This window comes from Schistocerca piceifrons, chromosome 1 (genome assembly GCF_021461385.2).
Source record: "Schistocerca piceifrons isolate TAMUIC-IGC-003096 chromosome 1, iqSchPice1.1, whole genome shotgun sequence".
Classification (NCBI taxonomy): Eukaryota; Metazoa; Arthropoda; class Insecta; order Orthoptera; family Acrididae; genus Schistocerca; species Schistocerca piceifrons.
This window is the reverse complement of record NC_060138.1, coordinates 1,147,748,309-1,147,764,751: the sequence shown is the minus strand read 5'-3', so window position 1 is coordinate 1,147,764,751 and position 16,443 is coordinate 1,147,748,309. Positions and strand designations below refer to the sequence as shown.

General features: G+C 47.4%; 1 protein-coding gene across 1 annotated transcript in view; it reads right to left on the bottom strand.

The window, feature by feature from the left end:
- Positions 1-259: 259 nt before the first annotated feature.
- Positions 260-16,443, bottom strand: part of LOC124778742 (3 beta-hydroxysteroid dehydrogenase/Delta 5-->4-isomerase type 1) — a 129,909-nt gene continuing 113,725 nt past the window's right edge. Inside the window, exons 5-6 of the mRNA XM_047253665.1 lie at positions 15,217-15,372; positions 260-672 (exon numbers count right to left, since the gene is read on the bottom strand). Of these exons, the coding sequence (XP_047109621.1) occupies positions 260-672; positions 15,217-15,372 (569 nt within the window). The remainder of the gene's footprint in view (positions 673-15,216; positions 15,373-16,443) is intronic.

The following is a 16,443-nucleotide window of genomic DNA, read 5'->3' as shown; positions in this document are numbered from 1 at the left end:
AATACGGCCTCTAACAACTGAAGAGCGTAATACGGCCTCCACCAGTTTAAATAATCCTCATAGGAAAAAATGACATTAGGGAAAAATATTTGTTTTGATGTCTCCTACAAGCTCCGAGAGGTTGTCGGTTTAAATAATTTTCACCATGTACAAGTCAGAATCAAGTCTAAGTTCTTTATGCGCTCGGGCGGCTGCCACGTTTAAGTGTCCTCGCTGTAGACGACCGAGGCTACGAAGTCGATGGTGTGGCGAGGCGACCTCACAGCTTGTCGCGCGTGTACCACTTGTTGGCGCGTGCGAGCGCGTCGGCGGCCGAGTACTTGGGCTCGTACTTGGTGCAGAGGGCGGCGCGCAGGCGCGAGAAGAGCACCACGGAGTTGAGGTAGGCGACGGCGGCGCGCGGCGACACGGGGGCGCGCAGCTGCAGCAGCGACAGCGCGCCCTCCAGCGCCGCGGCCAGCAGGTAGGCGAGCGGCGCCGGCAGGTAGAGCGACGTGACGCGCACGCGCAGCCGGCCGTCCGGGCGCGCCGTGACGCGCGCGCAGAAGCGCAGCAGGTCGACCGGCGGCGTGTCGTCCGTCGCGAACAGGGGAAGCCCCGCCGCGCTCAGCACGGCGGGCTGCGGCGACGCCAGCGCCCGCGCAGCGCACACCAGCGCCCACGCCGCGTTCCCTGCACACCGCCCCACACACGCTAGTCTGCGGCTCTCGACTTACGCAAAGAAATAGTACTGGAACATACAACACATTCATACATTGTTGACTGGAAACGGATTTAGAAATGGTGGGGACTACTGAACTTCGGCGGCAGGATGAACGCACTACAGGGTCACAAAGAAGAAAGGAAAAACTGGTAGAATCTGACCTCGGCGAAGGTCGGTTTGGATTCGGGAGAAGTGAAGGGCCACATCAGGTAATACTGAATGTAAAACTTCTCGTAGAAGATAAGTTAAAGAAAATGAAATCTACGTTTACATCTACATCTACATTTATACTCCGCAAGCCACCCAATGGTGTGTGGCGGAGGGCACTTTACGTGCCACTGTCATTACCTCCCTTTCCTGTTCCAGTCGCGTATGGTTCGCGGGAAGAACGACTGCCGGAAAGCCTCCGTGCGCGCTCGAATGTCTCTAATTTTACATTCGTGATCTCCTCGGGAGGTATAAGTAAGGAGAAGCAATATATTCGATACCTCTTCCAGAAACGCACCCTCTCGAAACCTGGACAGCACGCGACACCGCGATGCAGAGCGCCTCTCTTGCAGAGTCTCCGTAACGCAATCACGCTTACCAAATAACCCTGTGACGAAACGCGCCGCTCTTCTTTGGATCTTCTCTATCTCCTCTGTCAATCCGACCTGGTACGGATCCCACACTGATGAGCAATACTCAAGTATAGGTCGAACGAGTGTTTTGTAAGCCACCTCCTTTGTTGATGGACTACATTTTCTAAGGACTCTCCCAATGAATCTCAACCTGGCACCTGCCTTACCAACAATTAATTTTATATGATCATTCCACTTCAGATCGTTCCATACGCGTACTCCCAGACATTTTACAGAAGTAACTGCTACCAGTGTTTGTTCCGCTGTCATATAATCATACAATAAAGGATCCTTCTTTCTATGTATTCGCAATACATTACACTTGTCTATGTTAAGGGTCAGTTGCCGCTCCCTGCATCAACTGCCTATCCGCTGCAGATCTTCCTGCATTTCGCTGCAATTTTCTAATGCTACAACTTCTCTGTATACTACAGCATCATCCGCGAAAAGCCGCATGGAGCTTCCGACACTATCTACTAGGTCATTTATATATATTGTGAAAAGCAATGGTCCCATAACACTCCCCTGTGGCACGCCAGACGTTACTTTAGCGTCTGTAGACGTCTTTCCATTGAGAACAACATGCTGTGTTCTACACTCCTGGAAATTGAAATAAGAACACCGTGAATTCATTGTCCCAGGAAGGGGAAACTTTATTGACACATTCCTGGGGTCAGATACATCACATGATCACACTGACAGAACCACAGGCACATAGACACAGGCAACAGAGCATGCACAATGTCGGCACTAGTACAGTGTATATCCACCTTTCGCAGCAATGCAGGCTGCTATTCTCCCATGGAGACGATCGTAGAGATGCTGGATGTAGTCCTGTGGAACGGCTTGCCATGCCATTTCCACCTGGCGCCTCAGTTGGACCAGCGTTCGTGCTGGACGTGCAGACCGCGTGAGACGACGCTTCATCCAGTCCCAAACATGCTCAATGGGGGACAGATCCGGAGATCTTGCTGGCCAGGGTAGTTGACTTACACCTTCTAGACCACGTTGGGTGGCACGGGATACATGCGGACGTGCATTGTCCTGTTGGAACAGCAAGTTCCCTTGCCGGTCTAGGAATGGTAGGACGATGGGTTCGATGACGGTTTGGACGTACCGTGCACTATTCAGTGTCCCCTCGACGATCACCAGTGGTGTACGGCCAGTGTAGGAGATCGCTCCCCGCACCATGATGCCGGGTGTTGGCCCTGTGTGCCTCGGTCGTATGCAGTCCTGATTGTGGCGCTCACCTGCACGGCGCCAAACACGCATACGACCATCATTGGCACCAAGGCAGAAGCGACTATCATCGCTGAAGACGACACGTCTCCATTCGTCCCTCCATTCACGCCTGTCGCGACACCACTGGAGGCGGGCTGCACGATGTTGGGGCGTGAGCGGAAGACGGCCTAACGGTGTGCGGGACCGAAGCCCAGCTTCATGGAGACGGTTGCGAATGGTCCTCGCCGATACCCCAGGAGTAACAGTGTCCCTAATTTGCTGGGAAGTGGCGGTGCGGTCCCCTACGGCACTGCGTAGGATCCTACGGTCTTGGCGTGCATCCGTGCGTCGCTGCGGTCCGGTCCCAGGTCGACGGGCACGTGCACCTTCCGCCGACCACTGGCGACAACATCGATGTACTGTGGAGACCTCACGCCCCACGTGTTGAGCAATTCGGCGGTACGTCCACCCGGCCTCCCGCATGCCCACTATACGCCCTCGCTCAAAGTCCGTCAACTGCACATACGGTTCACGTCCACGCTGTCGCGGCATGCTACCAGTGTTAAAGACTGCGATGGAGCTCCGTATGCCACGGCAAACTGGCTGACACTGACGGCGGCGGTGCACAAATGCTGCGCAGCTAGCGCCATTCGACGGCCAACACCGCGGTTCCTGGTGTGTCCGCTGTGCCGTGCGTGTGATCATTGCTTGTACAGCCCTCTCGCAGTGTTCGGAGCAAGTATGGTGGGTCTGATACACCGGTGTCAATGTGTTCTTTTTTCCATTTCCAGGAGTGTATTTGTTAAAAACTGTTCAATCCAGCCACACAGCTGGTCTGATATTCCGTAGGCTCTTACTTTGTTTATCAGGCGACAGTGCGGAACTGTACCGAACGCCTTCCGGAAGTCAAGGAAAATGGTATCTACCTGGGAGCTGTATCTAATATTATCTGGGTCTCATGAACAAATAAGCGAGTTGGGTCTCACACGATCACTGTTTCCGAAATCCGTGTTGATTCCTACAGAGTACATTCTGGGTTTCCAGAAATGACATGATACGCGAGCAAAATACTGGTATACTTAGAGAAAGTTTTGACCATGTTGACTGGAATGCACCTTTTGAAATTCTGAAGGTAGCAGAGGTAAAATACAGCGAGCGACATGCTATTTCCATGTCAGTCTCCAGACTTTCGTGGCCGTTGCCACTAAAGTTTAAATCTTTTGGGTTGTTAGGCCACATCATATTTCCTTCTAAAATAATCGACGTTTCGACCCCGGTACTGGGATCTTCTTCAGGATGTTTCGGCGTCCACTACTGCTAGTATCCTGAAGAAAATCCAGGCACAGTGGTCGAAACGCGATTATTTTAGAAGGAAATATGACGTCTCCAGGCAACCCAGAAGATTTTAACTTTAGGCTATTTAAAACTTGTACAGAAACCAGAGGGTGGTTGTAAGAGTCGAGGGGCACGAAAGGGAAGCAGTGGGTAAGAAGGGACTGAGACAGGGTTCTAACCTAGCGTCGATGTTATTCCATCAATACTCTGAACAAGCAGAAAAGGAAACCAAAGAAAAATTTGGTGAAGGAATTAAAGTTCAGCGAAAGGAAATAAAAACTTTGAGATTTGCCGATGACATTGTAAGTCTGTCAGAGACAGCCTTCGACTAGGAAGAGCAGTTGAACGGAATGGACAGTGCCTTGAAAGGTAGTATATAAAAGACAAAAGGACCAAGGATGATGGAGTGTAGTCGAATTAAATCAAGTGAAGCTGAAGGAATTAGATAAGGAAACGGGACACTTAAAGTAGTAGGTGAGTTTTGCTATTTGGCCAGTTAAGTAACGGATGATGGCGGAAGTAGAGAGGATATAAAAAGTAAATTTGCAATGACAAGAAAGGCGTTTTTGAAGAAGGGAAATTTAGTAACCTCGGATATACACATATCAAAAAAAGTTTTGCATCACCTCGGTTCCGTGAGTTCCGGAACCTGTATAGAAAATTTGAATACAGATCAACATAAAAATCATGCCCGCGCTGCTCATAAAAACCAAACATTAACTGTTGTACCACCATACACGAGACCTTATGAGGTGGTGAGTGGCACGTCGTCCTGCTTTCACGCATGCCTGTATTTGTCGTGGCATACTATCCACACGTTCATCAAGGCACTGTTGGTCATCAAGGCACTGTCGGTCCATACTGCCCACTCGGCGTAGATCCCCCAGAGTGATTGGTGGGTCACATCGTCCATAAACAGCCCTTTTCAATCTATCCCAGGCATGTTTGATAGGATTCATGTCTGGAGATCATGCTGGCCGCTCTAGTCGAGCGACGTCATTATTCTGAAGGAAATGATTCACAAGATGTGCATGATGGGGGCGCGAATTGTCGTCCATCAAGACGAATGTCTCGCCGATATGCTGCCGATATGATTGCACTATCGGTCGAAGGATGGCATTCACGTATCGTACATCCGTTACTGCGCCTTCCATGACAACCAGCGGCGTACGTCGGCCTCCCATAATGCGGCCTCAAAACAACAGGGAACATTTCACCTTGCTGCACTCGCTGGACAGTGTGTCTAAGGCGTTCAGCCCTGACCAGGTTGCCTCCAAACACGTATCCGACGCTTGTCAGGTTGAAGGCATATGCGACACTCATCGGTGAAGAGAAATTGATGCCAATCCTGAGGGGTCAATTCGACACATTGTTGGGCCCATCTGTACCGTGCTGCATGGTGGTGTGGTTCCAAAGATGGACCTCGCCATGGACGTCGGGAGTGAAGTTACGTACCATGTAGCCTATTGCGCACAGTTTGAGTCGTAAGACGACGTCCTGTGGCTTCACGAAAAGCATTATTCAACATGGTGGCGTTGCTGTCAGGGTTTCTCCGAGCCATAATCCGTAGGAAGCTGTCATCCACTTCAGTAGTAGCCCTTGGGTGGCCTGAGTGAGGCATGTCATCGACAGTTCCTGTTTCTCTGCATCTTCTGTATGCCCGAACAAGATCGCTTTGGTTCACTCAGAGATGCCTGGACACTTCCCTTATTGAGATCCCTTCCTGGCACAAAGTAACAATGCGAATGCGATCGAAAGGCGGTAGTGACCGTCTAGACATGGCTGAACTACAGACAATATGAACCGTGTGCCTCCTTCCTGGTGGAATGACTGGAACTGATTGGCTGTCAGACCCCCTGCGTCTAATATGCGATGCTCATGCATGGTTGTTTTACATCTTTGGGCGGGTTTGGTGACATCTCTGAACAGTCAAAGGGACCGTGTCTGTGAGAGAATATCCACAGTCAACGTCTATCTTCAAGAGTTCTGGGAACCAGGATGGTACAAAACCTTTTTTGATGTGTGTAGATTTAAGTGTTAGGAAGTCCTCTCTGGAAGTATTTGTCTGGAGAGTAGCCGTCTACGGAAGCGTAACGTCGACGATAAACAGTTTAAACAAGAAGAGAATAGAAGATTTTTAAATGTGATGCTGCAGAAGATTGCTGGAGATTAGATGGGTAGATCACATAGCTAATGGTTCAAATGGCTCTGAGCACTATGGGACTTAACATCTGTGGTCATCAGTCCCCTAGAACTTAGAACTACTTAAACCTAATTAACATAAGGACATCACACACATCCATGCCCGAGGCAGGATTCGAACCTGCGACCGTAGCGGTCACGCGGTTCCAGACTGAAGCGCCTAGAACGGCACGGCCGCCACATCGGTCGACTCACATAGCTAATGAGGAGATACTTATTGGAATTGGGGAGGCAAGAAATTTGTGACGTAACTTGACCAAAAAGAAAAGGGATCGGTTGGCAGGAGAGATTCTGAGACATCAAGGGCTCACCAATTTAGTACTGGAGGGAAATTTGTGTGTGTGTGTGTGTGTGTGTGTGTGTGTGTGTATGTGTGTTTTTGTATGTGTGTGTGTGTGTGTGTGTGTGTGTGTGTGTGTGTGTGTGTGTGTGTGTGTTGAGGGGGAGGGGGGGGGAGGGGGAAAAAGCGTAGAGGGAGACGAAGCGATGGATACAGTAACCAGATGCAAAAGGATGTGGGTTGCAGGAGCTATTCGGAGATGAAGAGGATTGCACAGGGTAGTGTAGCAGGGAGAGCTGCATCAAACCAGTCTTCCCACTTAATATGGAAACAGTATAAAGTAGGCTTTCACGGCATATGTTTACTTCACTTAAAGCTATCGAGCTGAGAGTCCGCAGTCGATACACAAAAAGCTATTCCCCGATATTGCGTCCCCAATATTCCGTCTCCGCCTGCGGGAGACATCTTCGGAGGTAAAACAAATTCTTTACCAAGGGCATGCGCTCGTTGTCGTAACAAGGCTTCATGTCTCGGTTTTTGCAGTTTACGCACTTTTGCGCTTTGCGTGCATCTTTCTCGTATTCGGCAATTTTGACATCTCTTTCGGGTGTGTGTCATCACGTTTCTCAAAACAATTTCATTTAACTACTCTTTCTGCTCCATTTCACTATCGCAGCAGGTCCTCGGGTGGTCCTCAGAGCTGCATAGAGGGCATCGCCATTCGTCACGTGATGCTGATTGTGTGATTATCTCTGGCTCACGCTGTCGTTCTCCATTCAAAGCAAACGATGATCATTCTGCTGGCTCAAGTCTGCATCTACATCTACATCTACATGTATACTTCTCAAGCCACCTTGCGGTACGTGATGAGGGGTATTGTGTATATCACTGTCCCTTCCCCCTTTTCCTCTTCCGTATGTAATAAAATGGAACACCTACAGCCGTCCGTACGATATTATTTATTATATCCAGAATGAGATTTTCACTCTGCAGCGGAGTGTGCGGTGATATGAAACTTCCTGGCGGATTAAAACTGTGTGCCGGACCGAGACTCGAACTCGGGACCTTTGCCTTTCGCGGGCAAGTGCTCTACCATCTATTTCTATCTCATTTTTTTCTGTATTGTTCGCTGAATTTGTTCGTGGAGGGCGTCCGATGACACTCGTTCAGGTCGTTCGGTGATACGTCTACTCATTTTTTTTTTTTATTAGAGGGTAGCTAAACTCTCTGACCGAACACGCTGAGCTACCGTGCCACCATTTTTTTGGTCGGTATTGTTCGTTGCGTTTGGTTTGGCCGGACGTCACAAGACATTCGTGCAAGTTGATCGTTGAGTCCTTTACTCATTTTTTTTAATTACAGGGAGAAAACAGCCCTCTGACCAAACACGCTCAGCTACCGTGCCGACTGACCATCTGAGCTACCTAAGCACTATTCACTCCCGTCCTCAGAGCTTTACTTCCGCCAGTACCTCGTCTCCTACTTCCCAAACTTCACAGAAGCTCTTCTGCGAACCTTGCAGAACTAGCACTCCTGGAAGAAAGGATATTGCGGAGACATGACTTAGCCACAGCCTGGGGGATGTTTGCAGAATGAAATTTTCACTCTGCAGTGGACCGAGACTCGAACTCGGGACCTTTGCGTTTCGCGGGCAAGTCCTCTACCATCTGAGCTACCCAAGCACGACTCACGCCCCGTCCTCACAGCTTTACTTCCGCCAGTATTTGCTATATGGCTACCAGTTTCGGTGCTTCAGTGCAACATCTTCAGGTCTTAACTGACGCCGAGAGATTTAATTGCAGTCGTATACACGATCCATAAGTGGCCGTCATGTATTAACTGGTTTTCGCAGACTACCTGTAACAACGATGTTGTCAGTCCAATCATTAACCACCACCTCAGCTTAGTTGCTAGTTGATGATTGGGGGGACAATATTGTTGTTACAGATAGTCCGCGAAAACCAGTTAATAGATGCTGGCCACTGATGAAGCATATATACAATTGTAATTAATTCTCTCAGCATCAGTTAAGGCCTGAAGATGTTGCACTGAAGCACCGAAACTGATAGCTATATAACAGATATCATCGTACGGGCGGCTCTAGGTGCTCCATTTTATTAAGTAAGTGAACGGCTGAAGTCCCTCAAACCTCCAATCACATGGATGGACATACAAAAACTTTTCCGCTTGCAATCGCGAATGGTTCACAGGACGAAAGATTGTTGATAGGCCTCCGTCTGGGCCCGAATCTGTCTAATTTTCTCTTCATGGTCTTCTCGCGAGATATACATGGAAGGAAACAGAATACTGGTCTACTTTTCTAGGAACGTGCGCTTTCGGAAATTTAAACCACAACGCGATGCACAGCGCCTCTCCTGTAGCGTCTGCCTTGAACTTGGCTGAGCACCTACAAGAGGCTATTGCGCTTAATAAATGAACTTGTAGCGAAACGTGCTGCTCCTCTTTGGATCTTTTCTGTTTATTCTATCAATCCCGTCTGATACGGGTCCCTGACTGAAGAGCAATATTGAAGAATTGGTCGAATGAGAGTTTTGTAAGCTAGCTTCTGAAGACTCTTCCATTGAACCTCTGCCTGTTATCTGCTTATGTGGTCGTTTCACAGAAATCGCTCCTTACGCATACCTACGAAAGTAACTGCTTTGAGTGATTTTCGTCAATTCCGTAATCATACAATAATTGGTATTTCCGTGTATTAATGCCTAATACATGACTTTTTTTTGTGTTGAGGGCCAAATGCCAGTCCCTGCACCAAGCGTCCGTCGTTTGAAGGTCGACATCCGTTTTTTATGTAACTTAACACTTTTCTTTTCTGTTAATATTATTTTGGTGTTTGTAACTCTATGTGAACTGTCCCTGCACGCGCGCACGATAATGTATTGCATTTGATAAAACGATCGTCTCACTGAATTTCATTTCATGGCTGGGGCCGATTTGTCAGTATGTCAAAAATGGCTCTGAGCACTATGGGACTTAACATCTAAGGTCATCAGTCCCCTAGAACTTAGAACTACTTAAAACTAACTAACCTAAGGGCATCACACACATCCATGCCCGAGGCAGGATTCGAACCTGCGACCGTAGCGGTCGCGCGGCTCCAGACTGTAGCGCCTAGAACCGCTCGGTCACCCCGGCCGGCGTCAGTATGTCCTCGGCGGCAGTTCCTTTTCTGTTTGTGTAAATGAGTGTTAACACTTTTTCTTTTTTCAATGTATAATTGCTCAAAAATTCAAACGATACCCCAGTTGTCGCAGGTGGATGCAACTCATCTTAAATATTGTTCTTGGTGGGTCTAAGGATCGTTTCAACACCACAGTTGGTCAACACTTTGCCTGTGCGATCCGTAGTCTCTTTAATTAATGAGAAGAAAATTTTCCAAGATGCCAGCCGTTGTTCATTATTATTTATTTTTCTCTTCTTGGACGGAGTGCTCTATCCACCAGCTAGCCGAACAGGAAATGAACTACCGCGTGGGGTTACTGACTAATTGGCTCTAGCAGAAAATGTTTCCCGAGATAGAAGACAAGAAGTAAAATTCAATTAGAGGAGCATTTTAGCAAAAGGCAGTGCTCCATCATGCGTGGAGTTATAGAGGGGTCATGGACATTTACAAACAGCGTAACAACTTTAACAGAACAGAAATTGTTAAGTGAGATAAAACACAGATTCCGACGTTGTGCCAGCATTACACTCGAATTACTCTCAAACGGGAACGATGACATCACAAACAAATAATCACGCAATTGGTATAACGTGACGAATGGCAGTCCCTCCATGCAGTTTTATGAAGTCGGGGATCGCTCGTGCCCTTGTGGCAGTTGCTGTCTTATCTATGAAGACGTCACGCACAGATGAAGACGAAACGACAGGGAATAACTTTATACATCAACCAGGGCCTTTGAGCCTGGAAGGTTTGACTAAAAGATTACATTGTGTCTTCGAGATTAAGTAACTGATTATATTCCTTCACTTCTTCTCATACTGTTTACAGCCCATGAACATTTCACAATAGTATAACCGACTTCGAACAGACAGGAGCATATTCAGACCGCTAATACATAAAGAGGAAACAGTGAATAATTAGACAATCTACGAAATCTGCCAAGTAATCACGTTATGCGAAAAAACAATAAAATTATATTTGAAGGTAAGGCTGCACAGTTGCAGATTAGTTCTCATTCGTCTTCGTTATAAGTTCTTTGAAGAAAGAAGGCTGTAAATGTTTGAGAGTTGTTGTGACTTTGTGAAACAGACTGATAATGCTAGCATAAATTATGACTTCTTACCTGCTTGGTTATATAATTTGATTAAATGAAACCATATGGTTCCAGAGACCTTTTCATCTCTCAAACATCTATGATTTATACATGCAGGTTGAAGCGGCGAATGGAAATGTGTACCATAGCTGGGATTGGAAACCGGGTGTCCTTCACACGAGGCAGATACGCTAACCACTACGCCACCCTGCCACAGTGACCGAGTGAGGTGGCGCAGTGTTTAGCACACTGGACTCGCATTCGGGAGGACGACGGTTCAATCCCGTCTCCGGCCATCCTGATTTAGGTTTTCCGTGATTTCCCTAAATCGTTTCAGGCAAATGCCGCTCCGTCTCTAATGACCTCGTTGTCGACGGGACGTTAAACACCACTAACCTAACCTAACCTAACCTGCCACAGTGGCTGTGCATAATTGCACGGACTCCTCAGCACGCATCCCACCTCAGTCCAAATTCCCATTCACACCTCAGCCCACATGGTATTTCCCAAAAACTCGCACAGCAGTGCAAGGCTCTCCAACCGTATTGGAATAGCACCTCAATATCGAATGAAACGTGGGATCCTTCCTAAAACCCAGGCGTAGGTGCGTTTATCCCCCCGCCCCGCTGACAAACAGAAATTATACGAAATGAAGGCAGCTGTCAAAAGGCCAATGAGAGATTCTTCTAACAAATTTTAAAGCAATATTTTATCTGCAGATTCTAAAACTAAACCCCTACAAATTTTGGTCGTACGTAAAATCTATTGACTCTACAAATAACCTTCTCTTGCTGACAGTATGGGTAATGAAACTGTTGATGATAAACAGAAGGCCGAAATTCTAATCCTACCTTTCAAAAAGTCGTTTACGATAGAGGACTGCAGCACCATTCCCCCTTTCAATTATCGAACAAACGCAAGGATGGCTGACATAGTGTTTAGTGTACGAGGGCAGTTCAATAAGTAATGCAACACATTTTTTTTCTCGGCCAATTTTGGTTGAAAAAACCGGAAATTTCTTGTGGAATATTTTCAAACATTCCCGCTTCGTCTCGTATAGTTTCATTGACTTCCGACAGGTGGCAGCGCTGTACGGAGCTCTTAAAATGGCGTCTGTTACGGATGTGCGTTGCAAACAACGGGCAGTGGTCGAGTTTCTTTTGGCGGAAAACCAGGGCATCTCAGATATTCATAGGCGCTTGCAGAATGTCTACGGTGATCTGGCAGTGGACAAAAGCACGGTGAGTCGTTGGGCAAAGCGTGTGTCATCATCACCGCAAGGTCAAGCAAGACTGTCTGATCTCCCGTGTGCGGGCCGGCCGTGCACAGCTGTAACTCCTGCGAACACACTCGTTCGAGATGATCGACGGATCACCATCAAACAGCTCAGTGCTCAACTTGACATCTCTGTTGGTAGTGCTGTCACAATTGTTCACCAGTTGGGATATTCAAAGGTTTGTTCCCGCTGGGACCCTCGTTGTCTAACCGAACATCATAAAGAGCAAAGGAGAACCATCTGTGCGGAATTGCTTGCTCGTCATGTGGCTGAGGGTGACAATTTCTTGTCAAAGATTGTTACAGGCGATGAAACATGGGTTCATCACTTCGAACCTGAAACAAAACGGCAATCAATGGAGTGGCGCCACACCCACTCCCCTACCAAGAAAAAGTTTAAAGCCATACCCTCAGCCGGTAAAGTCATGGTTACAGTCTTCTGGGACGCTGAAGGGGTTATTCTGTTCGATGTCCTTCCCCATGGTCAAACGATCAACTCTGAAGTGTATTGTGCTACTCTTCAGAAATTGAAGAAACGACTTCAGCGTGTTCGTAGGCACAAAAATCTGAACGAACTTCTCCTTCTTCATGTCAACGCAAGACCTCACACAAGTCTTCGCACCCGAGAGGAGCTCACAAAACTTCAATGGACTGTTCTTCCTCATGCACCCTACAGCCCCAATCTCGCACCGTCGGATTTCCATATGTTTGGCCCAATGAAGGACGCAATCCGTGGGAGGCACTACGCGGATGATGAAGAAGTTATTGATGCAGTACGACGTAGGCTCCGACATCGACCAGTGGAATGGTACCGTGCAGGCATACAGGCCCTCATTTCAAGGTGGCGTAAGGCCGTAGCATTGAATGGAGATTACGTTGAAAAATAGTGTTGTGTAGCTAAAAGATTGGGGAATAACCTGGTGTATTTCAATGCTGAATAAAACAACCCCTGTTTCAGAAAAAAAATGTGTTGCATTACTTATTGAACTGCCCTCGTATCTGGGATTGTAAAACAGTTAAGATCCTTAGACGCTAGGAAGGCATCTGGCCCAGACGGTATCCCCGTAAGATTTTATGTTGACTATGCTACAAATATAGCACCATTCTTCTCCAGAATCTATCAGAGATCCTTGGAAGAGCGGATAGTTCCACGGGACTGGAAGAAGGCCCAGGTCATAGCAATCTATAAAAAGGGTAGAAAATCATCGAATGCACAGAATTACCTGCCAATTTCCATGAAATCGATTTGTTGTAGAATCATGTAACATATTTTGTGTTCTGACATAATGACCTTTCCAGACTCTGAGAAGCTCATCTGCAGAAACCAACACAGTTTTAGTAAACAGCGGTCATGCGAGACACAGCTGGTCCCCTTTGTGCATGATATACAACAGGCTCTAGATACCGGCTCCCAGGTTGATGCCATATTTCTCGACTTCCGAAAGGCGTTCGACTCAGTTCCGTACTGTCGCTTGCTCCAAAAAGTGCGCACTTACGGCCTATCCGATGACATGTGCGATTGGATAGATAGTTTTCTAACAGGAAGGGAGCAGTATGTCGTCCTGAACGGGATGACTTCAACAGAAACAAGCATAACTTCAGGTGTGCTCCAAGGCGAACTCTAGATTGCAGTTTATGGGTAGAATCCTGAAACGATGCAGACCTTCAACAAAGGAAATGGCTTACAATACGTTAGTTCGTCCAGTCTTATGAGTATTGTTCGTCTGTATCGGACCCTTACCGGTTGGGTCTGATTCAAGAGATTGAGAAGGTCCAAGGAAGAGCGACAAGATTCGCGCCCGGTACATTTAGCCATCGCGAGAGCGTTACAAATCTCATAGAAATGTTGAAGTGGGACACACTTGCAGATAGACGGCGCGCTAAGCGGAAGGGCCTGCTCACTAAATTCCGAAATCCGATCTTCGCCGAGGATGTAGAGGATATATTATTACCATCAACTTTCAAATCGCGCAATGATCACCATTCAGAGATAAGGGAAATTAGAGCTCGTACTGAGGCGTTCGGACAGTCGTTTTTCCCTCGCGCGATCTGCGAGTGGAACAGACGGGGGGAAATATGACTGGCGAGAATTGTGCCCTCCGCCACACACGGCTTGGTGGCTAGCGGAATATATATGTAGAGATGTAGAAACTTATGATTCCAGGGATCTTTTCATATCTCAGACATCGATGACGTTTGTATGCAGAGTGAAGCGATGAATCAAAATTGCGCAAAGCCGCTGTGGCATTGTGGCGTAGTGGTTAGTGCATCTGCCTAGCGAGCACGAGACCTGGATACGAATCTTGTCTTGGTACAAATTTTCATTCACCACTTTAGTCCGCGCATAAGGTGTCTGAACGATGAAAAGGTCTCTGGAACCATATAGTTTCATTTGATTAAAGTACCTACGCTTGAGTTTTAGACTGGATCCCCCGATTTGTTCCATGCTAAGGTGCTATTGCAGTAAAGTTGGAGAGCCTCTGTATTGGTGTTTGAGTTTAGGAGGAATGCCAGGTGGGCTGAGATGTGAACGGGAATTCGTATTGAGAAGGGAGGCGCGCTAGGGCAGTCTGTGCAGCTGTGCAAAGCCACGGTGCCTGGGTGTCATAGTGGTTAGCGCATGTGCCTAATGAGCTGGAGACCTGGGTTCGAACCCTGGCCATAATCCAAATTTTCGTTCATTGCTTCGGTCAGCATCATTTGATTAGTGTATAGTCAAAGCTAAACTTTGAATGACAATCTGTTCAATGTTTTTATGTTCATGATGACAAGGTGTTCTGATGTTAAGTTTCAACATTTTCGCCGCGTTCATGTACAACAGAAGAAGCAATTTCAAGTTAATGTTGTTTCACGTATTCTGAACGTTGCATTTGTTTCTGTGGTCTATTGCCCGAAGCCATTTAAAATCAATTAAAAATTAATAAGTTAGTAAACAATGGACTGTATACGATAACACTGCTTTCCTTGTGGTTTTTTTTCCGGTGGGGATGAAACGCTTACACTTGACAGGCTGTTGCGGAGAGGTATATCAAACCAGTGTTCAGACTGTAGGCCACAAAAATGACACTAAAACAACATTATAGAAAATAATATACCAAAATACACAAAGATTCATCCCAAACTGTGTCCTCTGTTGCGGTGCAAGAATAGTTTCCCAGTACTTCACAGATTTAGACTGTAAATCGACGCTGATCACTGTAAACGACGCCGTTCCTTGGACTGCGAGCATTTACAGAGTTATGTCGTAACTGGTTGTTGTGAGGCGGTACTCCTGTGCAGTGGCGGAGGCGTGTAAACGACACGTACCCACGTAGGTGACCTGCTGTCGGCCCCCCGCCCCCGCAAGCAGCGGCAGCCGTCCGTCGCAGGCCCGCGCGACGCGCAGCAGCGGCGGCAGCAGGTGAGGGTCCAGCTCCCCGTACAGCAGCGTCGGCCGCACCGCCACCGTCCTGAGGACGCCGCCTGGAACACGCCTCGAAACGTCTTCATCTGTACTCTGAGAATCGCTGCTCACACATAGCACTGGATGTTAACAGAGTCCTTTCAGCCTTGGTCATGAACTAAATGCAAAAGGTTGTGCTCAATAAATCAGAGAACATCCGAAAGTAAGAAAATTATAATTACCAGAGAAAAAAAAAAATCACAATGGGAGTCCCACAGGGCTCAATTTTGGGCCCACTCCTACTCCTCATGTATATGAATGACAATCCACTTCACATCCAACAAGCAAAATTCGTACTTTTTGCAGACGTTACTAATGTTGTAATAAATCCCATTAGAGAGAAAGCAACAGAAGAGTTGGTAAATGATATTCCCCAAAGAATTATTAAGTGGTTCTCTCAAAATGGACTCTCACTAAATTTTGGAAGGAAAACACGCTACATTCAACTCCATACAGCAAATGGAGTCATACCAACAACTGTTGTAGCACATGAGCAGGGCCGACGGCGGTGGCCACGCGGTTCTAGGCGCTGCAGTCCGGAACCGCGCGGCTGCTACGGTCGCAGGTTCGAATCCTGCATCGGGCATGGATGTGTGTGATGTCCTTAGGTTAGTTAGGTTTAAGTAGTTCTAAGTTCTAGGGGACTGATGACCTCAGATGTTAAGTCCCATAGTACTCAGAGCCATTTGAACCAACCAACATGAGCAGGAAGTGGGGTAGAATGCTCCAAATTTTTGAGTGTACATAGTGATGAAAACTTGGAAATTTGAACTGGAGGTAGTATATTACTGAATTTCTCAAACAATTAAGTTCATCTGCTTTTGCTCTTCCTATAGTTGCTAATCTTGGAAACAAACGTATCAACCTCGCCACAAAAATGGTTCAAATGGCTCTGAGCACTATGGGACTTAACATCTGAGGTCATCAGTCCCCTAGAACTTAGAACTACTTAAACCTAACTAACCTAAGGACATCACAGACATCCATGCCCGCGGCAGGCTTCGAACCTGCGACCGTAGCTGTCGCGCGGTTCCAGACTGTAGCGCCTAGAACCCCTCGGCCACTCCGGCCTGCCAACCTCGCGACTCAGT